This window comes from Oxyura jamaicensis, chromosome 24, assembly GCF_011077185.1.
Source record: "Oxyura jamaicensis isolate SHBP4307 breed ruddy duck chromosome 24, BPBGC_Ojam_1.0, whole genome shotgun sequence".
In the NCBI taxonomy this organism is placed as follows: domain Eukaryota; kingdom Metazoa; phylum Chordata; class Aves; order Anseriformes; family Anatidae; genus Oxyura; species Oxyura jamaicensis.
In genome coordinates, this window is record NC_048916.1 from 6,216,128 (window position 1) to 6,241,872 (window position 25,745).

At 63.1% G+C, this 25,745-nt stretch overlaps 2 protein-coding genes across 16 annotated transcripts; both read left to right on the forward strand.

Moving 5' to 3' along the window:
- The first annotated feature begins 1,267 nt into the window (after positions 1-1,267).
- Positions 1,268-11,834, forward strand: TMPRSS13 (transmembrane serine protease 13). Of its 4 annotated transcripts, none has more exons than XM_035346179.1 (13): positions 1,268-1,484; positions 6,304-6,475; positions 6,714-6,815; positions 7,371-7,493; positions 7,592-7,721; positions 7,835-7,927; positions 8,015-8,058; positions 8,318-8,477; positions 8,574-8,746; positions 9,038-9,136; positions 9,366-9,508; positions 9,593-9,745; positions 9,834-11,834. In XM_035346179.1, the coding sequence occupies exons 1-13, from the start codon at positions 1,464-1,466 to the stop codon at positions 9,846-9,848; spliced, it is 1,428 nt and encodes a 475-aa protein (XP_035202070.1). In that variant the 5' UTR covers positions 1,268-1,463; the 3' UTR covers positions 9,849-11,834. The 4 variants fall into 4 exon arrangements, with proteins under 4 accessions (XP_035202070.1, XP_035202068.1, XP_035202069.1 ...); XM_035346177.1 differs by lacking the exon at positions 1,268-1,484 and adding an exon at positions 2,874-3,364; XM_035346178.1 differs by lacking the exon at positions 1,268-1,484 and adding an exon at positions 3,232-3,386 and having other exon boundaries at positions 6,301-6,475.
- Positions 11,835-12,006: 172 nt separating this feature from the next.
- LOC118178008 (FXYD domain-containing ion transport regulator 6-like) lies at positions 12,007-23,835 on the forward strand. Of its 12 annotated transcripts, none has more exons than XM_035346205.1 (9): positions 16,234-16,322; positions 17,349-17,425; positions 22,031-22,093; positions 22,325-22,363; positions 22,474-22,548; positions 22,653-22,689; positions 22,925-22,974; positions 23,094-23,136; positions 23,570-23,835. In XM_035346205.1, the coding sequence occupies exons 3-8, from the start codon at positions 22,036-22,038 to the stop codon at positions 23,120-23,122; spliced, it is 288 nt and encodes a 95-aa protein (XP_035202096.1). In that variant the 5' UTR covers positions 16,234-16,322; positions 17,349-17,425; positions 22,031-22,035; the 3' UTR covers positions 23,123-23,136; positions 23,570-23,835. The 12 variants fall into 12 exon arrangements, 10 of the variants coding, with proteins under 10 accessions (XP_035202092.1, XP_035202093.1, XP_035202098.1 ...); XM_035346209.1 differs by having other exon boundaries at positions 22,034-22,093; XM_035346201.1 differs by lacking the exons at positions 16,234-16,322; positions 17,349-17,425 and adding an exon at positions 12,007-12,064.
- Positions 23,836-25,745: the final 1,910 nt, after the last annotated feature.

Genomic DNA, 25,745 nt, shown 5'->3' on the forward strand with positions numbered 1-25,745 from the left:
GGCTCACACCAGCAAGAAGGTGCAAGGATTTCGGCAGGAGGGTGCTGAGCGTGAGCGTGGCATTTAACATAAGGTTGCCGGGGTCAAGCCCAGGTGCACACTTCTCTGTAACTTGCTTTCTGTAGGTGACTTCGTGTTAAAAGCAGCAAGGCATCATTCCTGGAGCTGCCACAGAGCTAATTTCGGAGCCGCTGTTCAGAAGAGGAGGTGTCTGGTGCAAGGGCATGGCCAGGGGGGATCAGGCAGGGGGTCCTGGGCAGAGTGGAGGGGCAGCCGGTCCCAACCCCACCTGGAGAGCTGTGAAATCAAGGGGGCTTTTTAGCTTAGCATCATCCGAGCTTGGGTGGCCCTGTTTGTTTGCTGCACTTCCTAAGAGCACGTGTGGGTGGGGAGCCAGATGAATAAGGGATTTATGCTATGAATAATGCTGGGAGAAACATGCCTGGAAAAGAGAGTGCCGGCTTTTCTTGCACTGACATCTTCCAGCCAAGGCTGCACACCCCGGCCGGGGCTGGGAGCAGCGTGGGGCACGTAAAGCACCTGCGGCCCCTCCAGGAAGGACAGCATCATTCCTCCCTGCTGTGCAGCGGGGAGCTGAGATCACGGAGCTGGGGCTGGGGGCATGGCACTGAGGGACACGGGTCTGGCCCCTGGGCTCCTGCATCCCGCACCGAGGCCGATGAGCAGCTGGCCTTGGTGTTGCCCCCTCAGCCTGGCCCCACCTGGACGTCAGGGAGCACCCAGCTGAGCTGGGTCTTCTTCCCTTCCATCCAGATTTTGTGTTGCTCTTTGCCCCAAATGTGAGTTCTGGGTAAACCAAAGCATCTCCAGGCCTGCACCCACAGAGGAAACCGAGGACCGTTGCTTTTTCCATGCACAATTCGAGAGCATCACTCCATCAGCAGACGAGTGAAAAAGCCTTGAGAGGAACCAGGTGCCATCTCACGGCCCTTGCAACACGGCATTCTGACTGCCTGGTCACTGGGACACAGGAGCGGGTTTTTGCCGGGGCTTTGCATCCCCTCCTGTCCGCAGCCGGTGCTCGCAGCACTCAGCAGGGGCAGGGGAGGTGCGGATGGATGGGGAGGGAGGACGGGGCAGGCAGCAGCCAGGAGAGCAGCGAGGAGCTGGTGCCAGTCCCAATGCCTGGGGTTCCCGGTGGGCATCCGCGCTCGCTTGGGGCCAGCCCTCACCAGCACCCCGGCCTGTGGCCGAGGCCCGGTTCCTCCCTGGGGAGCAGAGGCAGCTGTTTTGCACGCCGGGCCTGGAGCAGTTGGGAAAGAGGCAGCGGTGGAGCCGGGCGGCAGGTCCAACTGGTTTCCCTCCCGGCGCTGGCACTGACGTACGAGCCCGCTCGCCAAACAGATCCTGCCCCGTCCCCGCGCACCTGACTTGGCGCCGCGCTGCGCACCGAAGGATGGCTGTGCCGCGGCTCTGACCCCAGCCCAGCCCCGCAGCGGCCCATGGAAGGGAAAACCTCGCCGGTAAGGCACGGGCAGCTCCTCCTGCCCTGGGGCTGGCTGGGGCACGGCGGGTCGCTCTGGGGCCTGACCTCTTTGCTTGGGGTGTTTTGGGGCTGGTTCCTGTCCCCCGCTCCCTGGGCAGTGGATGCTGGTGGGGGAAGGAGTGCGAAGAGCTTCCCGCGGGGGCTCAGGTGCACTGAGGGAGGAGGAGGATGACTGCAGCTAGCACCCCCAGCACAAGCCCTGTGCTGTCGGAGGGGCAGTCAGGGACCCTCAGCCCCGCTGCTATTCCAGCCAGGAGGGAGCTGTGCCTCGGGTGACTTGTGGAGGACAGGGACCAGCCAGCGGGCAGCCTGGTGAGCCGGACCCGCTGCCAGTGACACCTGCAGGGGCCAGGCTCTCCTGAGCCCTCCGCATTTTGGTGGCAGCACTCAGGTGGCCCTGGATGCCCTCCCTGACCCGCTCTCCTGGCAGCGTTCCCTGCACTCTTTACAGGTTGGGTCGCTCAGGGTCGGCTTGGTTTCGGCTGCCGGGCCTCGCCGGGGTGCAACGAGCATCCCGTCATGAGGAAAACATCCCCGGCCGGCACGGGGCTCAGCCCGCCCAGGCGCGGCCATGGGTAATTAGCGCACCGAGCGCTGCGGCTGCGCCAGCACCCGCCGGAGCGTGCAGAGCCGCAGGGACGGGGCTGGAGGGGAGGCAGGAGAGGTCACCTTGCTCCTGCCCCCCGGCACCGGGTGCCTCAGAGGCAGCCTGGAGCATGGGGAGCGGCCGCGGCCGCATCCTGGGCTTGTCGCCGTGCCGGGCAGCCTGCAGCCCTGTCCTTTTGCCGAGGCCCCGAGCTCAGGCTTGCCCGCCTCCAGCACTGTTTCGCTGCACGGTTCTGTCTGACAGCAGCACCAAAAGCAGGCAGCCGCATCGTTTCTTGGAGAGGCTGGGATTTGGATGCCTCTACATGGGGACAATTGCCCAGTTTTGGGCATCCCTGGGACGCGTGGGCTTTGTGGCATGGATTAAATGGGCCGTCAGGAGCCCTGGGTACCCCCCTCGGCTCCATAACTGCAGGAGAGTCACTTGGCCTGCCCGTGCCTCAGTTTGCCCATCTGTGGAATGGGGTGAGCAGTCATTACTCACCCCCTGCGACATTTTCTGATCTCTGCCTGAAGGGCTCTGCACACTGGCATAAGGCGACCCGTCCCTGGCCCAATTGGGCTGACTCAATCGGCACGGCTTGTCATCCGCGCTTGCAAAATGTCCCCTCGCATGCTTCGAGATCTCATTTCCCCGTGCGTGGCCCCTCTGTGGCACCTGGGTCCCACAGCTGGGGGGTGACCAGCGAGCCAGGGGTGGGGGCACAGCTCGGATTTGGGTTCTCCCAGGCTGGAAACACAGAGCCCTGTGCAGGAGCACGGTGCTGCAAGGGGGGCAGGGACACCTGCGGGCTCGGGAGGGCTGGTCCCAGGTGCACGGGGACAATGTCGCCGTTGTTCCCTCTGTGAGCTGACCTGGCACAGAAAATCAGCACTCCTCTGACAGGTGGAAGGCGATTCCCTGCCGGCAGCGGGGTCTGGGCAGCAGGGAGGGGTTGTGAGAAGTGGCAAGAGGGCTCAGCTGGGAAAGATGATCACCCATTCAGGCAGCTCCCTGCAGTTTATTTAAGCCGGGCTGCTTGCTGCCTGGTTTGATGCTTTGTTTTTCTGCGTGGCTGCTCAACCCCGATGCTCCTCCAGGATGCTGCTGGGCCTCGGCTCCTGTTGCAACACCGCCGGTGCTGCCTGGCTTCCACTCTCCCTCCCACTCCGAAACTGTGGCTGATTGCTCTCGCTTCCCTCCCTTCCTTCCCCATCACACCTGGCTGCCCAGCCTCCCGCCCGCCTTTCCCCTGGGATTTGCAGCCTGATGTGGGTTTGGTGGCCCCATCCCAGGAGGAGCTGGAGGTCAGAGAGCAGGGCCTGGGCTCTGTCATGGGGAGGTGGGCAGCCCCAGGGCTCACGCCTGAGGCTCGGGTGCTTTCCACAGCCCTGCTCAGAGCCCTGGTGCAGAGCGGAGTTGAGAAGGGACGCGGTGCTGTGCATGCAGGCTGGGCTGTGGGCTGCGATTCCCTCTCGCTGTGCAAGGAGCAGAGCTGGGTCCCTGCCGGGGCACTCCCGAGCCCCCACCTCTGCTTGCACTAAAGCACGGAAATTACTGGCTCTCCTTCGTCCGCCTGACTTTTAGGCTAAAAGCCACAACAGCGCGAAATGTTCTTGCAGCCGGTGGAACATTTGCAGTGAGGACGTCAGAAAAAAATGGCTCAAACCACAGCCGCACGTGTGAGAGAGGCTCTGCTCCGACTCTGACTTTTATTTAAAAGGCAGCAAAGGATGAGTAAAGGTTTTGTGGGCAGCAGCTACAGCTCGCTTGTCGGGGCAGCGCACGCTCCTTGGCAGAAATACCACCCTTGCAAAGCCGCTGCTGTTTGTCCTGTGCGCCGGTGGCCACCCAGCACTAACCAGTTGTGCTGGTTGCCGAGAGCCCTGATAAAAGTTTTGTTAGCTTCTGTGATAGAGCTCAAAAAAAAAAAAAATAGTTGGACTTTAGACTGTTGAGGAAATCGGGAGCTAATAGCTCGCCCCAGTGTAGGAAAGGGCACGCGCTTCCTGCTCAGCAGGAATAAGAGCAATTGGAGCTGTAGTGGACGGGAATGCTGGTGATCCGGAGCTGGAGATGCTCCAGCATCTGGCCCCCGGTGAACTGGGGTTGTTTTTGGTGTGATGGTGAGTTTTGCCTTCCCAGCACCGTGATCCTGCTCGTCTGATAACTGCAACGCTACAACTGCTGCAGGAGGAGACGGGCCAAATGCCAGATACGTGGCGATAGCTCGCAGACGCCGCTGTAAGAGATACTGTGGGTTTTTACAAAAACCCCATTGATGCGTAGGAAAAGCTTTTTCTGGGAAGGGTTTCTGGCACCTGCTCTTTGTTTTATCTGTGCGGTGCGGGACCTGCTGCAGCTCAGCCTTTCCTGCTGGTCGGACACACTTCCTGACAGCAGGTGCAAGGCTGCCCGGGGGTTTTTCATGGTGCAATGCTTTCTGCGACAGCCTGCATCCCACCAGCCCAGGACCCGCTCGGGGAGCCCTCGGCAGTGCAGTGATGGTGTCCCTGCCTTGCACCCGGGGCTGCTGTGAAATTCTGGCATGGGGAACACCGGGCTTCGGCTGCAGGCTGAGCACCTCCTGGCATGCTGTGGCCGTGGGGTGGGTGCTGTGGAGCAGGGAGGTGGCTCTGGGCGGCCGGGCGGTGTTAGCGGTGCGGTGCCATGGTCCTGTGGGTGGAGGTCTGTGCTGGCAGCACTGGGTGCTCCTGCTGGGCTGCCCTGGGTGCTGTGCCACAGCTCAGAGGAGGCACAAGAGTGCTGTTCAGGGTTTCCCCCTCCACCACCAAGGTTTTCAGTGCGGGGCGGCTGTGGCAGACCCCGCACGGGCAGTGTGTGGCCATGCTGGGTGCGTGACTCAGGGGATAATGCCCAGGAAGTGACAGTGCCGCATTGCAAGGAAGGGCACAGCCATATTTACAAAGCATGAGCCTGAGCAGGCTCCCGACGTGCTCATTAGGGCCCTGGGTTCCCAGCAGGAAGCGGGAGGGCAGGGAAAATCCAGCTGGAAAGGGGGTCGGGGTGGCAGCGCGGGTGGAACCGGAGCTCCGCCACCACCGTGCTGTCCCTCTCCCAGGCTCTTCTTGCTGGGATTGTTTTCTGGTCAGAGGGAAATGTGATCTCCTGCACCCGAGGGGCCAGAAAGCAGAGAGAGACTCAGAGGGGTGTGTTTATCCCATCTCCTGACGGGCACAGCAGCCCCCTGGGCTGGGGGCTTGGGTCCCCGAGCTGGCTGCACTCTGCTGCCAACAAATGCAGGCTCCGGATCTGCTCTGTCCCCCCCTTCTTTGGGACAACGCAGTCTAAATTTTGCCTGGTACTTGTTTACGGCTGGCCTCCTTCAACCAGCACAGTGCCAGCAGTCGTCACGGCTCGGGGAGGCGGGGAGGAGGCAGGCAGGAGGCACGCAGCAGCCTGCAGGGAGCCGTGCACAGGCCGGCCCGTCGCTGCCCTGCTCCGGCTGACCGCGTCCTCTGCGCGTCCCGAAGGCGCACGGCCACGGCTTGTCGCCAAAAATGTGCCTGGCATTTTAGAAATGAGAGGACGGGGGTAGAGGATACGGTGCTTGTGGAGGGCTGTACGCACAGCAGGTCCCTAAAGGAAAATGAGAGGCTCCTGCTTATGGAGCTGATCGAAACTGGGGAAGCTCCTGGAGGAGAATATCTGGCGGAGAGGAAACAAATGCATTTTCCTTTGCGAATTCACAGATCAGGAGTGACACAACAGCAGAACAGCATTCCAGGGTGCAGGACGTTTCAGGGCTTGGAAAACACCGATTATTAACTATTACTAAATAAGAGTTGGAAATTGCAGTGTATTTTTCAAATGGCTAATTAAAGATAGATGCATAAATTGGGGCACTAGCCCCGTGGAACTGGGCCATGGTGTGACTGCCCCGATGCCAAACGCCCACTCAATTGCTCCAATTGAAGCTATCAGTTGGGAAAATTTGGCCAGCTGTTTCCCCAAGGGGCTGAGCTCTGTGGCAGGGAGTTTTTCAGCCTTCCCAGATGGGGTACAGAAAGAGGCACCTCCTCCGTAACTCGCCGTGCTCTCCACGGTGCTGTGGGTGAATATCTGCCCACAGCAAAGGTCGGCGGTGCCGGGGAGCTCGACTTGGGTTTTGTTTTGGGCAGTGGGTGGCAGTTGTGGGGACACCCCAGTGGGTGACAGTCACTGCCACAGGGGTGTCCTCTGCTTGCAGACCACGGCATCTCCCAGCAGCATCCCTCCCAGCCTCCATGCCTCTGCAGCCAGCAGCATCTTCAGCATCCGACCTCCGCAGCCTCGAGAAAACGTCCTTGGCATTAGCTTCAAGCCCTACAGCCCAGATTCCGCCCCGGCCCCGGCCCCCTGCACGACCTGTGAGAGCACACGTAAGACGACGGTGCCGAGGGTCACCCCTGGCCTCCCTGGCATGGGGCAGCCCCTTGCCTGGTCCCCCCAGGCAGGGAGGGAGGCAGAAAATGCATCCCTGTGCCCACCGCTGACACCAGCTGGTGATGCTATGGGGGTGTCAGGGGTGCTGCAGGGCACAGGCTGGGGGGGCAGCAGGGTCTGGGTGCCCCAAGGGGGCTGCAGCTCCCCCTGACCTGTCCTCCATCCTGCTGCCAGGATCCTCGATGTTCAGAGCTCCCTGCATGAGCCAGCGGCGGCTTGCGCTCATCTTCTGCGTCTCCGTCCTCATCGTGCTGCTCGTCGCCCTCATCCTGCTGTGTGAGTGTGGTCCTGGGGGCTGAAAAGAGCTGGGAAAGGGGGCACTGGGCAGCACCACGGGGCGGGGATCTCTCCCGCAGCCCCCAGCCAACGCGCTCGGGGTTGTGCGCGGTCTGCATCCCGCTGGAGGGCAGGCTGGAGGGCTGGCAGGCGAGCAGGGAGGTGCACACTTCCCATTTTCTGCGTTTTCCTGACATCTGGCGGACGGGAGGGAGCGTGGCTTTCCAGGGAAGTGGCTGGCCCCGGGCAGCCCCGCTGCTTTTTAAGTTCTGCTCACCGCCGGCTGAGCGCAGCCTCCCCGGGAGCCAAGAAGTGGGGGGAGAGGCGTGCAGCCGAGTTACTGCGGGGTGGGCTCTGGGGGATGCTGGGGGCTGGCCAGCCCTTCCTTGGCCCTGGAGAATGCAGCCCTTCGGTCTTGGCTTGAGCACAGCCCTGCACCCATGCCGCTGGGTGTCTGGGAGGCCCGGTGGCCGGCCTCAGGACCCCAATCTGGGTGGGCTCACTGCCCCTTGCTCGGGGTGGGTCTCAGCCTCACGCCCGTGCGCCTGCTTGCAGTTATGTTCTGGCGCTCGCAGACCGGCATCGTGTACAAGGAGCCCGCCGAGAGCTGCAAGGACAGCCCCGTGCGCTGCAACGGCGTCGTCGACTGCTCGCAGAGGAGCGACGAGCTGGGCTGCGGTGAGGCAGCGGGGACGGGGAGGTGGGATTCCCTGTGCCCGGGGAGGGGGAGACCCTTGGTGTTGGGTACCGCTGACCCCCCTGCTCTGTCCCCGCAGTGCGGTTCGGGGCCGACCAGTCCCTGCTCCACGTCTACTCCAGCACCGAGAGCCAGTGGCTGCCGGTGTGCAGCAGCTCCTGGGACGAGTCCTTCTCCAGGAAGACCTGCCGGCAGCTGGGCTTTCAGAAGTAATTCCTCTCACCCCGCTGCGTGCTCTGCTCTTCGCACAGCCTCGTTGTTTCACCCAGGAGGGCTTTGTCCAGCGCTGTTGTCTCACCCCCTCTCTCCTCTCTCCTCGCAGTGCATCGCAGACAGAATACATCCCCCTGCACGTCGCCGGCAAGAGCCTCACGGTGACGAACGAGCGTGACACCATCCAGCAGAGCCTCAACAGGTAGCGGGCAGCCCCTGCCGTGCCCCGGTGCCACAGGGCTGCGCTGGGGCCGGGGCTGAGGCCGTGCCCCCCTCTTCTCTCCCGCAGCTCCCAGTGTCTCACAGGAAAGTACGTCTCCCTGCGATGCACAAGTAAGCGGGCTGGCCGGCCGGGCGCACGGACAAGGGCAGGCAAGGCCGAATAAATGCTTGGGGGAGTGTTTTCCTGCTGTCTTTGCAATGGGTTGGGCATTTTTGCAAGAAAACTTTTGGGGTAAAACAAGAGGATAAGGACTGCAGGCCAGCGGTGTCTGCTGGCCACTGTGAGCGCACCCAGCACCGCTGGGGGGGAGCTGTGGCGTGCATCCCCTGGGGCTCGCCCCCTCTCTGAGCCCTTCGCTCTCCCCTCCAGCCTGCGGGCAGAGGATTTTGGGCCGGATCATCGGAGGGAAGGAAACCTCGGTGAGCAAGTGGCCCTGGCAGGTCAGCGTGCAGTACGGGCCCATCCACATCTGCGGCGGCACCATCATCGGCGCGCAGTGGGTGCTCACCGCCGCGCACTGCTTCTTCATGTGAGTGCTGCGGGGTGCCGGCAGCCCTGGTGCTGGTGCTGGGCACAGCCCCGTGCCCCCCACGTCTCACCCCCTGCTGATTTCCCAACCCCCCAGGAACAGCATGAAGATCCTGGATGACTGGAAGGTGTACGGCGGGGTCTCGGACCTCAAGCAGCACACAGAGGGCATCCCCGTCTCCCAGGTCATCATCAACTCCAACTACAGCGACGACCACGACGACTACGACATCGCTCTCATGAAGCTCTCCCGGCCACTGACGCTCTCAGGTGAGGCTCTCTGATGGCTCTGCCCTGGGGCTGACCCTGGGCTGGGGGTGCTGGGCTGGGGGCAGAGGGAGCCGGGGGCTATTGGGCTCTGCCGTGCCGCTCGTGGTGCCCCATGTGGGCTGCACGGCCGGGGGCAGGTGGGGACCCTGCCGGGGTCAGTGCGGAGGGGAGCATTTCCTGTGCCCCACGCTCCTCCCTAGCTGCAGGGCTGGTGACTACGGCTGTTATTTTGCTCCCGGCTGACTCACCCCTCTCTTCTCCTCGCCTGGTTTTCATCACGCCTCCCTCCAGCTCAGGTGCGCCCAGCCTGCCTCCCCATGCACGGCCAGCGATTCCAGACGGGCAGGTCCTGCTTCATCACCGGCTTCGGGAAGACCAGGGAGAACGAAGGTGAGGGAGGATGCCGGCTGTGCCACGGAGCGGTCCTGTGTGCCCCAGCACCTGTGAGGAGCGAGAACATTTCTGATGTGGTCTGAGGGCCGTTCCCTGCAGGGCTGGTGCACAGCAGGTGCCCTCCTGGTTGCGCACACCTGCGAGAAGTGGCAGCTTGCTCCCAGAGGGGCCTGGGGTCTGGGGGGGGATGAGGTTCTCCCTGCCCCACGGCTCTTCTGCCTTGCAGAAAACACCTCCCCGAAGCTGCGGGAGGCCGAGGTGAAGCTCATTGACTACAAGATCTGCAACAGCGACAAGGTGTACGAGGGCTACCTGACCCCGCGGATGATGTGTGCTGGGTACCTGCAGGGGGGAAAGGACGCGTGCCAGGTGAGCTGGGGGCACACGGTCCCCACCAGGTGCCGCAGGGCAGAGCTGCCTGCTTTTCCTCACCTCTCTGCCCCTCTGTGCCAGGGTGACAGCGGAGGGCCCCTGGTCTGCGAGGACAACGGCCGCTGGTACGTGGCCGGGGTGACGAGCTGGGGTACGGGATGCGGCCAGAGGAACAAGCCTGGGGTCTACACACGTGTGACGAAGCTCCTCACCTGGATATACAGCAAAATGGAGGTGAGGCCGCCTGGCGGGGCTGCGTGCATGGAGTGGGGATGGATCCAGCCTGGTCCCGGCATCTGACCCTGTGCTCTCTCCCTTGCAGAGCGAGAACGACTAAGGCTGGGCTGGAACCCGCATGGCTGCGCTGGCCGGCACCGGCCCCCTCACTTTGCTGCCGCCAGGGCGAGACGTGCTGGCAGCTGTGTGCCCCCACATCTCCGGACTGCCCTCGCTGCTGGGGACCTGCCACTGCCCAGACTGAAAATGCAGCACCTCCAGAGTGCCCCTGCCCTGGCTGGGGCATGGGAGGTGGCTGGAGGTGGCTGGCGGTGGCTATGCCTGGTGCTGCCAGTGCTGGATGTGCCAGCTCCGAGCCACCTCGCCCAGCACCTGCAGCTCCTGTCCTGTAAAAACAGAAGTGTCTGGACTGCGGTGCCATGAAAATGCTCACCGGCAGGACAGGGGCACGGCCGGCGGGCGAGGGGCTGCTGCCCAGCCACGCGGAGGAGGATGCGGATGCAAAGCAGGACCAGGAAAGCCGCGGGGTGCCCATGGTGAGGGAGCCCCTTCCTCTGCATGCTGCGGGGACAGCTGAGCAGGGAGCCCCCAGGCACACCCCCAGCATCTGCTGGGGGGAGCGGTGGTCGCTCCCACATCTGCAGAGAGGCTTAGGAAGCGCCTTTTAAATGAAGTTCCTCCCCATCAGATAAAAGCCCATTTATTTATTTTTCTATGCTGTGGAAATGGTCTGTGCAAGCACTCGCTCCTGGAACTGCGTGCAGTCGCCTTCGGGTCCCTGCTGCACCAAAAGGATTTTGGCAGCAGTGAGGGGCAGGCTGGCGGTCCCAGGGAGCTGCGGCGACAGAAGCTGAATCCTGAGGTGGAGCATGAAGGAGAGCAGCCCCCCTTCCACTTGTGGCATCTCCCAGCTGCTGGCTCAGTAACTGGTGCCGGATTTCTTCATCTCACCTGCTGAGCACCCAGGGATGGCGTTGCCTGGCCTGGGGCCACGCTGCACCGTGTCCCCAAAGAAAACATCCATGCTCAGCCCGTGCCTCAGAGAAGATGTTTTGAGGCATGCACCTCAGGTGGATGGACGGACAGATGGAAGGATGGATGGAAGGAAGCTCCTCAGGTGCGTGGTCAGCTGTGGAGGTTCCCCGTGTGCCCAGCTGCCCCGCACTGGTCTCAATAAACATTTTGGTAGTGCTCCATGCAGATGCCTCTTTGGGACCTGCTGGGGGAAGCTGCTCAGCCCAGAGCCAGGCTGGGGCCATGCCGTGAGCCTCTGGGGCTGCCCGCACCTCCTGGCTCACTGGGCTCCAGCAGCGAGGCCGTGCGTGCCGCAGGGGGTGCAGCGAGGATGGAGCAAGGATGGGGCTGGAGCTGCGTGCCACCACGCAGTGCACAGTGCTCAGCGCCCACTGCACGCTGGCTCCTGGGTTTTGTTTCAGGGGGATGCAGGTGATGGAGCAGCAGGTGGGGCAGGGCTCGGGCCAACATCTCCCTGTGCAACATCCCCAGCCGTGGGGCTGAAGCTCTTTGTCACACGGCGGTCAGTGTCACGGTGCATCTTTGGAACAGCCTGGAGCTGCCTCGTATCCGTCCCAGCACCCTGCCTCTGCTCCCCAGAGCTGCTGTTTCCTTCCCTGGGGGCCGGTAGCAGGGCAGGGGGAGCCAACCCCCGGAGCAGAGGGCTCAGCACCGCTGCATGCAGCACATCCTGTGGAGGAGGTGCAGAAATCAGCTCCCCGGAGATGTGAGCACAGGACTTCCCATGGGCCAGGCAGCTGATTTCTGACTCCCATCCCTGCCAGCTGGCCCCGAGGGGCGGCTGGCTGACCCTTGGTGCTGTGGGGGGGCTCCTTGCACACCACAGCCGGCCACCTCCAGCCTTGCAGGGCCGGGGGAGATGCAGGCAATACCTGCCAAGCAAAGCCGAGAAGCTGCTGCGGTGCGTGGGCAGCCACAGGCACGTCCCTGTCCCCTCCTCGCTTCCCGGGAGCGCCCGCAGGTTCCCAGAACGCCCGCCCACGGGGGACAAGGCTGCTGGCACGCCAAGGGCTGCGGTTTGCAGTTGAATTTGGGGATAACTGATCGAAGTCTGGCTCTGCGTGTGCAGAAAGCACCTACCTCCCCCCGGCCCCGGAGCCGGCCCCAGCGAGCCGGGAGGAGCTTGGTGGTGGCTCTCGCCCTGCGCACAGACAATGCGAGTTGTTGCCTTTTGGGAAGCCCTGAGTCAGCCTGACCTCAAAGAGCTTTTCAAAGAAGCAGCGCAGAAACCTCCCACGATGTGCTCTGAGGCTGCTTTGAAGGTGCAGAGGCCAAGGGAAGGTTTTTGGCTCACTTTACCATGACCCTACAGCTCAGCCAGCGTGGGGAGGGGACCTGCCACAGCTTGGGGCAGGGAGGGATTTGTTCCTGGGGACGTGGAGCCGGACCAGCAGCCTTGCTCTGACAGCTGCCGCTGGTAGACCAGCACTGAAAACCACGGCTAAAAATGGGAACATGAAGAACAGCCAAGGGCCAGCCTGCCACGGGGCACTGGGCAGTGCAGGGCAGAGCTGGCAGTCCCACGCTGCTGGGCTGGTGCTGGGCACCGGGCTGGGAGCATCAGGAGCACTGCTCGGTACCTCTTCCTCGTGTCCCTGGGGGCAGGAGGTGCCACGGGGCAGCAGGGCTCTGGCTCCCACGCACGGAGCAGCCCCTTTGCTGATGGTTACGGCCAGCTGCTCCATGTGCGGGCTGGGGAAGGCAATGATTTTTACCAGAAAGAAGGCAGCTGGGCTGGGATATGGGCAGGGCCCCCACACGGCTCCCCTGTTTTACATCGGTCTGATTAAATCGTGAGTTCCCTGCAATCTGAGTTACAGCACCAGCTCACATTCGTACAAAGGCTCTCTGGGATCGCTGCGTTGCTGCTCGTAAAAGTCGCAGTGTGCAGCACTGAGCAGCAGCTCGTAATGTTTTATTGCTGTCTGAGACGGCATGCTGGAGAAACAGATCTTCTGGAAGAGAATAAAGCAAAAATTGGAGCCCAATAAGAGCTGATCTTGCTGGAACTCTGTTCCTGCTAATGGGGCCATTTCGGTGCATGGAGTACCCGCACCTCTGCTGAGGATTTCACCTCCTCGCAGGTTATTACTCCTCTGCTCTCTGAAATAGCCTCTCAAAGCAGAGAAGTGATTGCAGACCCTAATACAAATTTAATTTATTTCTTCTCAACCTGGCATCCAGTGGTCTCTCCCGCCAGGCTCACAGAAAGCTGTGCCGTGTTTCCCCAGGGGCTGAAGTTTTCTAACCAGATTAGAAGCGATTAGTTTCTCGTGCAGCTGCCTGGCCGGGGGTTTTGTGCTCTGCTGTTCCCAAAGAAAACACGGTGCAGATGCAGCAGATGCCTCGGGCACATCTTCGTCTCCGCTCCTGGAGCACCTGAGCAAACAGCTCCTGTTTTCCATCATCCAGCACAGCACGGGCAAGGCAGGAGCGGGGCCAGGTGAAATATTTCCCCCTCTCCCTGCCCGGTGCCCCTCACACTGTGCCTCACCGAGGGCCTGGCCAGGAGAGGGATTTGCTCTCTGCTGTGGCTCGTCTCTTGCACCAAACCATTTTTTCCATGTATCCAGTTTGTCAGGAGCTGAGGGCAGAGATCTCAGCGGGGTTTGGGATAATCCAGTGCATTTTGATGGTGGTTGTCTGTGCAGCCTCAGCTTCGGTGCTGCTCTCAGCAAGCCCCATCTGCGGGGGGCTGCTCGTGGTGGGCAAACAGCTCCAGCAGGGCTGGGCCCTGCTTGCTCCTCTGCGTCTTCCGATCCACATCTGGCCGGGCTGTCTCCGTGTTCTTCTGTGCTCTGAAAATCGCAGGGCAGCATCCCCAAGGAACAGAAATTACAGAAATGCAGTCTGACCGGCACCACGTGAATCACCGCCCATTAGTGGTGTTTTTCCCAAACTCTCCTTTTATAGCTCTCTGTTCGGTCGTGTCAAAGCTGATTTGTTTATAGGGTTTCAGAGATGACGTTTCTCTCCAAAAATGTTTTGTGGAGAAGAATCTTCAGATTGGTTCCCTCCTGCGCTGGGTAACATCAGCGCTTGGCATGGAGTCGCTGAACTTCAGCTTGTGCCGTCCCCAGGCTGGCTGCGCTCTGTTGGTGAGTGCGGACTTGAGAAGCTTTAATATCATCTGCTGCTCTGTTGTTTCCTCCCAGGATCACTCAGACCCCCAGGAATGGCTTAGGGCTAACGCAGGAAGGTGGTACTGGGTTAAAAGTAGCCGTATGGCTCTGCACAGCTGGGCACTGAGCACTGGACCAGGCGTTCCTGTGCGAGGTGGGGACAGAATTTGTCCCCTTCCAGCATCCCCGCGGGGCTCCAGCCCTGCTCTAATCCCAGCAAACCTGGATCCTGGTTTAATGTTACCGTTCTGCGGCGCTGCTTTATTCCACGGCCTCTGGGATGGGCTTTCCTGCTCCCAACCCAAACATCTCATCACGGCTAAAATTAGTGCAGGCTCTGACGAAGAAACGCCCAGCGTGCAGGGCTCCGGCCGGCCGGGGGGGGCCCCAGGACAAGCGGGGTGCATTGCGGGGAGAGGCGGCAGGCAGGGACGATGTATTGGAGGTCGTGTTTTAAGTATTATATTGTTGGTATTTTAAGGCAATATTTTTGGTATTTATTTTATAAGGCAGTGTTTTTGGTATGTTAAGGCAAGAGAAGTCTGAATGGAGAACACGTGGCACTGAGGCCCTGCTAAATCCAGAAGGGCTCCTGCTGCTCCCCTTCCCGCAGCTCTCTCCTGTCTCTCGGTCTCCTGACCCGCTCTCGTGGCCATCTGTCAGTTGGAGAAAGAGGCAAACCCCCCGAGAAAGGTCTTAAATCGGAGGGGAAAGTTCTGGAGAGCAAGCGGCTCCTCTCCCTCCCTTCTCCCTGGGACTGCGCCCGCCCCGCGCTGCTCCCTGTAGCTCCAGCGTAAGACAACCCACACCGAGATGAAATCATGTCCTCGTTAAAGCTCCTGGCAACGTTCCCTCCGACTCGAATAGCACGAGGCGATCACCCCAGCCCCTTCACCAGCATAAATCAGCGTCGCCTGCCTTACACCAACAAAAACGTTTGGCCCCGGTTCGACAGAAAATGAGCCCCTGCTCCTCCAGGTTCCCTCCAGCGGTGACGGCTCTGCCGTGCGAGTGCTGGCTGCTGGAGCAGCCTGGCAGCCCCTCGGCTTGCTGCGCTCACAGCCTGCCCCTGATCCACCTGAGTTTCTACAGAAAAAAAGCCCACGGTGACAGTTTTTTTACGACTCTGCTTGCCTTGGGCGGCGCCTTGCAAATTTGCGAGTAAAGGGAATAAAGGTACTAGAAAAAAGGAGGAAGCATCGGATGCCCTGCGCTGCAGGAGCTGCAGCCAGCCAGCATCCCCTGGCCACGGCCAACGCTGGGGCTATGTGCCCGCACCCCTGCAGGCACCCAGCGCCCTTGCTGCCGTCCCCAGGCACGATCACGGCACCGAAATATTTTGTTGCGTGCAGTGGGTAATAACAGCTGAGGGCTGGGGAAGGTCAGAGAAGCCCCAAACTTGATTATAACTGCTCCGTCCCTGCCTCCCTCACTGCAGGGTGACTGACAGCCTTATCACGTTATCCCAGTGCATTACCAAGACGTGACGTTGTCCAGCTCCTCTGCGTTGGGCTGTATCTCCTGACCCTTCTGCATAATTGCCTTGAAATGCCAGGGCTGGTTTATCTTCTTTTTAGATTTTACTGGAAACTGGGAAACGAGCGTGCGGTGCAACATGTGCCATTATTGTCCGTGAGGCTGATTTCTATCTCAGATGCATTTGAGTTATTAGGGGAGGAACCGTTTTGGCGCTGATGGCATTGCCCAAGTGTTTTTCCATGAAGAAATGGCTCTCCAGGGCAGCATGGGGGCCGAGCAGACACGGGTGTGCCAGCCTGGCCTGATGGGGAGCGGAGCCTGGCGGTGCCCAGCTAAGCCTGGAGGGTCAGCGTCTGCTGTCTGCTCTCTGCAGCTGGTGGACCCGGGGAGAGTCAGCACAGGGAGCAGGTCCCGAGCACACCTGGGGGCAAAGTGGGTGCTGTTGGGCTGGAAGTGGCCCCCAAAGAGCCGCCTGAGCCCTGCCCGCCGGACCACCTGGCAGTGTGATCCCCTTCGGCTGCCCGACGGCTCCTGGGGGGTGGTGGGCAAGAAGGCAAAGCCCCTGCTGCTGGACACCCGGGGGCAGAGCGGGTGCTGGGGGCGAGCTGTGCCTATCCCCAGGCCCCCATCCCCGAGCCCCTGGCCCCTATTAACAGGCCTCCGTTCCCGAGCCCCCAGCCCCAGCCCCGAGCCCCCAGCCACCCTCCCGAGGCCGCCGCCGCCGCCCCCCACCCTGCGGCAGGCGCCGCCCCCTCCCCTCCCTTTCCCTTCCCCTCCCCTCCCCTCCCGGCCCCTCCCGGCCCCCCCCTCCCCGCTCGCCTTTGTGCAGCCGCCGCTCGCCGCTCGCCGCCGCTCGGCCCCGCTGCAGCCCCGCCCGGCTCGGAGCAGCGGGGGGCGCCGGCCCCAGCCCCTCTCCCCCCCACCCCCGGCGAACTCAGGTGGGTCCGGGGGAAGGGGGGGCACATCCTCACACCCTCCCGCATCCTCCCAGCGCCTTTCGGCTGCCCGGCACCGCCTCGGGGGGGCAAACGAGGGGGGCCGGGGCCGTGCCCCCGGGGGTCGCCGTGCGCCACGGGGGAGCCGTCGGTGCCCGGGGCATCGCCGTGCGCCTCGGGCCGCCAGCATCCCCGGCCCGGCGGCTGCCATGGTAACGGTGGTACCGAGGTCCCCTCGTCCCCTCGTCGCCTGGATCCCGGCCCCCACGCGGGGAGGATGCTCAGGCACGGCCGTGCCCACCCGAGACCACCGTGGGTAGATCCCGGGCGTGCGTCGCCTCTGCCGGTGCTTGCCGGGCTCCGTGGGGATGTTGGGGACAGGGGAGGGGGCTGCGCCCCGCCAGCAGCGTTCTGGTGATGTGAAATATTTTAGCAATGCTGTGGCAGTGGTAAACAGCCGAGTGTTTTATCCTGGGAAGGCGTCCGGGAGAGGGAGAGCGTGGCGCTCCGGGTGTGTAATTAGTGCTTGGAGAACGAAGGAACAGACATCAGAAGCCGTGTGGTGGAACTCGGATCTTGCAGGAATATCGCCATGGGAGGAAAAGTGCCAGCTGGTTTGTGGGGATGTGAGTAAGCCGTGCAGCGTGGCAGGGCGGCCCCCTGGGAAAGCCGAGCGTGGATTAGGACGTGGAGCAATCCCCGGCACCCGTTTCGGCCAGCCCGCGGTGCTCAGAGCTGCCGCTGGCTCCCGCTGGGATTTTCAGTCCCATGGGTGCTTTCACTCCCGGTTGGAGATGGAGGCGGCTCCGGAGCGCTGCCTGGGTGCCGTGTTCAGAGGCAGCACGGGGGGGAGGGATGGGAGCGCACGAGGGAAAGCTGCCAGCACCGAGCGCGGCCGCGGCAGCGCCAGGCCACCTGTTGCAGCTTGCTCGCCGGGCGGCCAGCAAACAGCCCGTGCCCGTGGGACGTGGCGCTGCCCGCGTCTTCCTCTCGTGAGGCTCGTGTTTCACGGCCCTGCTTGGAGCTGAGCTCCTTTCCTGAGGCTTGTGGGGAGTCGTGCTTCTGTCGGGAGGTGAGACTTCGTGGTGAGGACAGCTCCCGGTAGGGTAAGCGGGGAGCTGTGTGCGTGGCCGTTCCCCTGTGTTTGCCTTTCGGGATGTTTGTGTGTTTGCAGGCTGTAAAAGAGCCTCCGGGCCCTGCAGCTGTTGTGTACCCAAGCACGGGGAGGGCACTGGGGTGCTTGGGGATGTCCTGCGGGGTGGCTGTGCCCCGGCTGCCCCTCGTGGTGCTCGGCGGTGGTTGGACCTGGTGGGAACAGCAGCCAGGAGCAGGTCACCCCAGAGAAAATGCCCCTTCTCTGATTCTCTGCTGATGGTGGGAGCATGGTGGACGCATGGGAGCTTGGCATACTTCTCTTGGGCTGTTCTTTGTGGCGATCTGGACTTCTCCTAGCACCAGGAGCCACCAGGCCACCTCTGCCTCGACCCCCCAGCTTGGCGAGCGGAGCCTGGGCTCCAGCCGGGTGTGCCGCGGCACCGGGCAGGGGCATTTGCAAACTGGAGCTTTATGGCACCTGCTGATCTAAGCAAACGAGGAGCCAGCAGGCGGGAGGAGGCGGCTGTCGCTCAGCTGGGGCCCAGGGCTTTCCCTGCCGGCAGCCATTAGCAGCCTCACCCCGCTGGAGGCTGCTCTCAAACGCAGGGCGAGCGGAGCTGCCGGCGAGCCCGCTCCTGGGGAAACGGCTCAGCGTGCTGGGGGCTGCGAGCGAGCCCCGTAACAGGCACACGGATTTGTCCAGCAGTCCCTGATTCTTTGGGGCAAACCGCCCGGGGCTGGAAGAAACCCTCCAGGAGGCAAGTTTGGCACCGAGGTGTGGGTGAGGGATGGAGCACGGGGTGCAGGCAGAGCCTTGGTTTGCTGTGGTCAGTGATCCCCTGGGCTCGTGTGTTGTTGTGAGGTCAGGGCGGGTCCCTGGGGGTCTGCATGAGTCTCGTTCAGCCAGAACAGGGCTGAAGTTTGGCTTCCTGGGGCTCCCGGAGAGGGTTTTCTTTGAATATCCTCTGCCTTGGGGTAGTGCCCAGATGCACGAGAGAGAACCTGATGTTAGGCGGGTCAGTTGTGTTTTCTACCTGGCCAGCCTTGGGATCAGCAGCAAATTTGGAAAGTGCCGTCGGAGTTGGCATGGTGGGGGCAGAAAATCCTCCTTCCCTCACATTTAGGAGCGAGGCACAACAACAGGCACAGTAATAGCCAGATTGATGCTGACGTGAAATGGCAGAAGAGCACATCGACGCGGAGCTGGAAATGTCCATTCACACATGCACGCTCCTCAGCGCTCCAGGCAACCGAGCGCTGCTGCCACGGTCTTGGGGGCTTTGCACAGAAACTGGAGATTTTAACTAGGTCTGATCTCCAGGAGCTGCCCTCAGGGCTCCTGACGGAAGGAGGCTGCCCAGCGTTAGGCTGTGATCGCTGAGACTTGACAGGGCTGATCTATGCAAAACAACGGGAAGGGAAATGGTGCTTCAGGACTTGAGACCTTCACCTGCCTTGCTCTGGCACAATTTGCAGGGCTTCGGAGAGCTCATCGGGGGGACCGCGTCCCTCTGCCTGGATTTCCCCCCTCTTCTCCCCCTGACACACGCAGCACACACAGGCAGTGCCCAGACAACGTGCAGAAAGGCGAGGAGGGGTCCTCCAGAAGCAGGAGGCTGCGGGCAGTGGCTGTGCCCTGTACGGAGCGAGGTGGGCTGGCGGCAGGCTCGGCAAGGAGGCAGCAGGGTGGGGAAGCCTCCGGCCAGCTCCAGTGCCCCCTGGGAGCCTCTCCCAAATGCCTGGCGTCCTCCTCCTGCCCCATCTGCATCCTCATACACCACCGGGCTCTGCAAGAGCACCTCGTGTCTCCCCCAGCCGCAGGCAGAGCCCCTGCTGCCAAAAGCTGAGGATGCCCCAAGCCTGCAGAGCTCGGCTGAGCCCCCGGAGCACTGCTGGCCCCATAGGGGTGGGGATGGGGGGAGAGAGAGGGGGGCGTTATTTTGTTTTCCCCATTAAAACTGCCAACTGGGGCAAGGCGGGAGGGCAGGAGAGCCCTGGGCACCGCTGCCCCGCTTCCTGTGCCGCTCTGCCTCCCTTCCTTACAGCCGATCGCAGTTTTAAGGGGAAAAAAACATGTTTTGATTCAAGTCACGTGCCGAGCGCCGCGCTCCCCGGTCGCCGTGGTTTGTACGGGCGCCTCGCTGCTTTGTTTGGCGGCTGCAGGCTTGGGGTCGGTAACGGGGGGGATGCGGTGCCGCGTGCCGGGGAGCGGGGCCATGCAGCCCCCCCTTGTGCAGCCCCTGCAGTCCGGCTGCCTCGGGGCTGGGGCACAGCGGGGTTCGGCCCCGAGCGCTTCACGCTGAAGGCAAACCCCGTGCAGCGTTTGCTTTTCTTGCTTTCCTTCAGCTTCCAAAAAAAAAAAAAATTAAAAAAAAAAATGGGTGGGCCAGCTTGAAACAACCCCAGAAACCTGTGACGTTTCACAAAGCATATGCTGCCTTGGAGGAGAAGGGGGCTCATCTGCACTCCAGAACGCCGTGTTTGTTTTTCTGGCGAGGACACCGCCAGGCCCGACGGTTCGCTCGCGTGGAGCTGAGTTTCAGCCCGCAGAAGTGTGTGAGCTGCAAGAAGCGAGTGAGCAAAACAAAGAACATATGTGTGCTGTGCGCTTGGCTTGGCGAGAAGCTCGGCTCGGCTGCGCGGAGCTCGGGAAGCCAAAAAGTGAGCAGAGGACTGACAGCAGCGCCCGTGCCTGGCCCCCGGCTCGGCGTCTCGGTGCCTGCTCTCGGGCGGTGCCTGGCTCGGCACGGGCCGCCCGGGCAGAAAACGGTTAAAGGACGTGAGATAAGGGACACAGGAAAATGTGCAACCAGAAGTTACTGTATCACCAGCTGTTGGGCTCTTTGTACGCCTTTCTAAAACCTGGTAATTATCCAGCATTACGTGCCTGGGCGAGCGAGGGGGATTGTCTGGGCAGAGGCAGCCAGCGGCACGCTCCAGCGGCAGCGCAGCCCCGCGCCGCACAAAGGCAGCGGCAGCTGCAGGCAGGGGAAATGAAAGCCTCCGACGTTCAGATAAAGCACATTTGCCTCAAAATGACAGGACACGGAAAGGGAGGGAAGGACGTGAATTATCATGGGAAGCGACTCGGTACGGCGAATAAATGGGGTTGTGGAAACGTGCTCCCTGCCTCGGCGGGGCCAGGGGCTGCTTCCAAGGTGGGCAGGGCTGCTGGGGGTCCTGCAGGACTCCTGGGGTCCCCAGACGGTCCGATGGGGACCACGGAAGGTCCAGGGGACGCCGGTGCCCATGGAGCCTGAGCTGCCTGCCCCCCCTCTGGCAGCCGGGGGGGCTGGGACAGAGCTTGGGTCAGGCTCTGGAGGGGCTGGAGGGATCCGCATCCGCCAGCTCGCTGAATTCCTGCTGTCGAGGGCCCCTTCCTTATCGGAGCTCATCCAGCACGGCAGCTGCAGCGGCTCAGCAGCGTGCGGTGCTATCGGTGCCGCGCAGGGCCCCGATAACCCCGTCCTGCCCGCGCCAGCAGCGAGCCCTCCGCGCGTCCGCCCGTGCCCCGCACCATGTATGGCCACCGCGCCCAGCACCGTGCGCACGGAGCTGGCACCGGGCCCACCCCTGTACCCGAGGGTGGCCCCAGCTCCGTGCCCCCAGCACGCGGCGTGGTGGCCCCTCTCCGCTTTGCACTCACGGGTGGCCCCCTGACGCTCCCCAGCTTCTCGATGGGAAGCAAGAGCGCAGTGAAGGCGCAACGCTGGGGGCTTGGTGACCACCTGGCAGCCATAAAATGCAGGCAAACGGTTGCGGAGGCAGGGCCAGACCTACCTCTACCTCTCGGTGCCTCGCAGGAGCTGCATCCGTGGAGCCAAGGCCACGGCAGTGCCCAGGGGTGCAGGGTGCTGTCTTGGCAGCTCTGTGTTTTCTGAGCCCCTGCAGGGCCGTGGGTCCCCAGTGTCCCCCGGAGGTCTGAGGGGCAATGCTCAGCACCTCCTGGCCCTGCACAAGGCACAGCGAGTGGGTGCTGGTGAAGGGACGGGGACAGGCTCCGCCGTCAGGCAGGACCCGGGTTATTTACGGGCCCTCCTTGCAGCCGCAGGTGAGCGCAGGGAGCTGGGGGGCGAGTGCAGCCACGAGCTTGCTGTCAAGGGTCACAGGCCTCGTTAGAGGAAGGTCATTGCTATGCTAATTGGGGTAAATTAAAACATGCTCCGAGTGAAGGACGTGGCATTGACCTTGACAGGGCGATCGTAGCCCCCGTGCTCGCCCCATCGCATGCGGCACAACCTTGAGCTGGTGCTGACAGCTGTGCCACGAGCAGGGCCAGCGCCTCGGGGTCCTGCTCTGCCCCAGCAGCATGGAGACTGCTCAAAATAAAGCACAGGTCGACACAAAATGAGGGTGTGCCTGCCTGCTGCAGCCCTTCCCGGCACATCCTTTGCCCCCCATGAACCTCAGTGCCCTGGGGTGGCCGGGGCACAGCTATGGCACCAGGGTTTGGGGCTGCCGGGTGTTTCCCGTTCTCCCCATCCCCGCTGGTGGTGGGGGGAGCTCAGCCCAGGGCTTCTCCCTCACAGTCAGGCACGCGTTGCCTGCAGCCCTCCCCGTGCGCCCTGGTGCCCCATCTCCTGCTGGTGCTGACCCCGCTCTCCCCTCTCTCGCAGCAGCCATGGACGCGGCGCTCATCGTCCTGTGCTCCCTGCTGGTGCCGGCGGCCGTGGCAGATGGTGGGTACCGGTGCCTCTGGGTGCCAGAAAACACAGCAGAAACCCGCCGGGGCAATTGCTGGGTCAGAGGGGGGTGGTTTGGGGCAGCACAGAGCCTTGCCATGGAGCAGGAGGCAGCACAGAGCCTTGCCATGGAGCAGGAGGGCTGTGCTGGGTGCAGGGGCTGAGCCGGGGGGCTTGCTCACCCCGCAGTGCGCTCGCCTTACACCCTTTGTGTGTTCTTATTTCCAGTGGGCACCCAGGAGAAGGAGGAAGACCCCTTTAACTACGGTGAGCATCGCCGTGCTGGCAGGGATGTGCATGCATGTGCAATAGGAATCAAAAGATGCTGTCCCTGCCCTGAACCTGGCAGAAACGGGTCTCTCTGTCTCCTCCCGCAGACTACCAAAGCCTGAGGATCGGCGGGCTGGTGTTTGCCGTGGTCCTGTTCACCGTTGGCATCCTGCTTATCCTCAGTGAGCCGGGGAGCGGGGCTCGGGGGAGGGCTGGGGCAGCCGTGGGGAAAAGCCGTGGCCCAGTGCCGCTTGGCCACGCTGACGGTGTTTCTCTCCTCTCGCAGGCAGGAGGTGCAGGTGCAGTTTTAACCAGAAGCCCAGGTGAGTGAGGGCAGCGTCCCTCCTTGGGGAGGCTCTGCCCCGTGCCCAGCTCGTCCTAGGCACGTCCCGGGTGGGATGGGTTCCCCCCTGCGAGCATCGCGCCTGGTGCCCAGCATGCGGCTCCCGGGTGGGAAAGCAGCAGTGTGAGCTCCTGGGCACCTTCCTCAGCATCCCCCATGCCCCGTGGGACGGGCTGCTGGTCCCAGCTGCCCTCACTGTGCTCCTGTCCTTGCAGAGCTCCGGGGGATGAAGAGGCTCAGGCTGAGAACTTGATTGCCTCGAACGGTAAGGCTTCGTGCGTGCTGTGCTGCTGCGTGGCACCGGCTGCTGGCCGCGCACCCAGCCCTGGGCAGGGGGCTTGTCCTCGGCCGGGCTCCGCAGCCCCTCTGCTCTTCCCTTTGCAGCAACAGGAGCACAGAAAGCAGAGAACTGAACCAGAGCCATGCGGTGAGTCCCGGCACGGGTGGGGGCACCGGGGCTGTCACAGCCGGCGCTGTGCATGGGGGCTGCTGCAGGGCCCCCCCGCCTGCTCTGTGCAGCTCTGCAGCCCCAGCACGGGGCTGGAGCTGGGGCAGGGAACTGCAAGGCCCGGGCAGCACGGCAGGAAAAGGAAGCATCTGCCCGGATTTTCCCTAGCAGCACGTTTCCTTCCATTGTGCTCCCCCTCCGCCGAGGGGCTTTATTTGTAGGGCTTGCAGAGAGCTGGGTGCAAAGCCCCGAGGGCATTTCGCCTCCTGCCCGCCCCAGGACCCTGCAGCCTGGGCTGGGGTCTGCTTTTGGAGAGGGGCTGAAGGTGGAGCCCGTGGCGGCAGGAGGGTGCGGGTTGCTGGTGGATGCGGTGCCGCCGCCGGCCTCACTCGCTGCTGTCCTCCCCGCGCAGACCCAGCGACCCGAGGACGGACGCTCGGACTGCAGCCACCAACTGCCCGCAGGGAAACCGACCCCACAGCAACAGGTCCCCCCAGGGAGATGCGGCGCTGCTGTGCCCGTGTTACCCTCCGTACTTCCACACCAGATCTCTGCCTCCCAGCCTGACCAAGCTCCCCTCGTCCCGTGCCTCCGGTGCTGTGTGACGTTCCTGTAAGGTGATCGTTGCCTCTAGGGCTCGTTGTTGCTGATGTTGTAATAGTGATTTCTCCTCACCTTTCTCGTGCTGTGAGTGTGATGGGGCTGGGTACGGGCAGGAGCTGCCCCCTGCCAGCCTGTGTTCCCTCCGGTTTGCCTCTCGGAGCCGGGCTGGTCACCCACGTCCTGCCCCTGGTGACCTGCCCAGGGACCACCGAGGGGCTGAGGAGCCTCCTGGGGGTTTGTGGAGCACCTCCTGCCTCTGGGGTGCTGCAGAAATTCCCCCGCTCCCTCCTGAGCCTGGGCACAGGAGCTGCAGGGCATGGAGAGCCCTGGGGCTGTGCCTGGAGCCCGGTGCAGCGCGGGGACCAAGCCCCTCGGGCAGCCCCCGTCCCCCTGCCCAGACCAGGGGGGCTGCCGAGTGCTGGTGCATGGTGGTGCCAGTGCTGGGCACCATGCCCCTGGTGGACCACTCCAGCTGAGTTTTGGGGGCTTCTCCAGCCGCCTGTGGGCTGCATTGGGAGCAGCAGGGAGCAGCCTGCCCCGCACGGTGCTGCCGCCCCACTGCACGCTGCGGCTCAGCAATAATCCTGCAGGCACCCGGGGTGATGCCAAGGGCTTGGCTCTGCTGGGCAGCACCTCGGTGCCTGGATGTGGCAGGAAGGGGCAGCAGGATTTCCCCCGGTGCTGAGGCCCAGGACACGGCTGCCTGCATCACTGCTGCATCTGTCCCTCAGCAGTGGTGCCGTCAGCACGCCGGGACAGGGCTCTCCCCCTCCAGGAGGCTTTGCAAGGGGTTCTGCAGGGCTGCGAGTGGGCTCTGTCCCTCTGTGCTGTCACGTCCCTCGGTGGCACTGGGGATAGGGAGCACGCTCCATCCCCTCCATTCAAGGCAGAGCGACCACGTCCTGTGTACCTTGTCCCTTCCATCCCGCTGCCACCAAGAGCCTCTGCTCCCCCCGTCTCCGTGCTGCTCCCCCGCCGCAGCCCCCCCGTGCCCCCAGCCCCCAGTGTCGCTGTGTGCGTGTCCCGGTGTCGGTGTTGCAGTGACCGTGGTGTCCGTGGCGTGCCGTCGGTGTTAACACGAAGCGAAGCAAACCCCGTGGTGTGTGCGAACGGCAATACCCTGAGTGTCGTGAAATAAACCCGGCTCCCGTGTCTCCTCCTGAGCGGGAGCGCGTGCTGCTGTGGGAAGGGACGGGTGTGCTCGCTGCTGTCAGCCGAAGGGGCGAGGAATAAAACTTGGTTTCTACCCGTGCCTGGCTGCGTAGTCTGCAGGGGGGGACGGGGCAGCCCTGGGGTGTGAGGGGCTGGGAAATGGGGTGCAGGGAGAGGGGGCACTTGGGTTTCCTGCAGGTTTTGGGCCAGCAGCCACATGGGCAGCGTGGGGAGAAAGGCTCTGCCCATCCCCGTGGGGAAGGAGCTGGGCATGGGGAGCTGGGTCCCTTCCCATGCTGTCCCCCAGTGCCGCCAGCCTGGCTCCTGGGTGGGAGCAGTGGCACCAACCCCCCCGGGCAGCACAGACAGGGCTTTGTGCTCGGGGCTGTCCTCGCTCCCTCGGTGCCGTGCTCTTTTCTGCAGCCGGCAGCACTTTTAACAATGGCCAGAGGCAGGGCAAAGGCAGCGCGTGAGCAATGAGCCAGCCCCGAGGGACGTGGGCACAGAGCGCCCTTGTCCTGCCTGCTGGGCACTTCTTGCTGCTGAGGCACCGAGCTGAGCAGGGCCTCGGCTTCGTGGCACCGGGGATGCTCGGACGGCCCCACGTGCACCCTCCTGGGGCCTGGCTTCTCCCCAAGGTGTGGGGATGGGCTGGGGCTGGGGCACTCCTCGCCAAGCAGCCAGGGCGCGTGACTCCTGCGCGTGGATTTGGGGAGGAGGGCAAACTGGATCGAGCAGCCTGCTGCCTGCCGAGGGCTGGAGCTGGCCCAGATGGCCAGGGGCGCAGCATCCTGGCACGGGCATCGCCGCGGTGCAGCCAGGCCGCCCGGGAT

What these genes read in the sequence shown, in the direction of transcription:
- TMPRSS13 (XM_035346177.1), top strand. Translation starts at nt 3,182, where the DNA reads ATGCTCCTCCAGGATGCTGCTGGGCCTCGGCTCCTGTTGCAACACCGC. An exon ending in CACGACCTGTGAGAGCACAC is followed by an intron (nt 6,476 to 6,713) that starts GTAAGACGACGG and finishes TCCTGCTGCCAG; the next exon opens with GATCCTCGATGTTCAGAGCT. An exon ending in CCGGCCACTGACGCTCTCAG is followed by an intron (nt 8,747 to 9,037) that starts GTGAGGCTCTCT and finishes GCCTCCCTCCAG; the next exon opens with CTCAGGTGCGCCCAGCCTGC.
- LOC118178008 (XM_035346199.1), top strand. Translation starts at nt 20,216, where the DNA reads ATGTGCAACCAGAAGTTACTGTATCACCAGCTGTTGGGCTCTTTGTAC. An exon ending in GGAAGACCCCTTTAACTACG is followed by an intron (nt 22,364 to 22,473) that starts GTGAGCATCGCC and finishes CTCCTCCCGCAG; the next exon opens with ACTACCAAAGCCTGAGGATC. An exon ending in TGGCATCCTGCTTATCCTCA is followed by an intron (nt 22,549 to 22,652) that starts GTGAGCCGGGGA and finishes CTCCTCTCGCAG; the next exon opens with GCAGGAGGTGCAGGTGCAGT.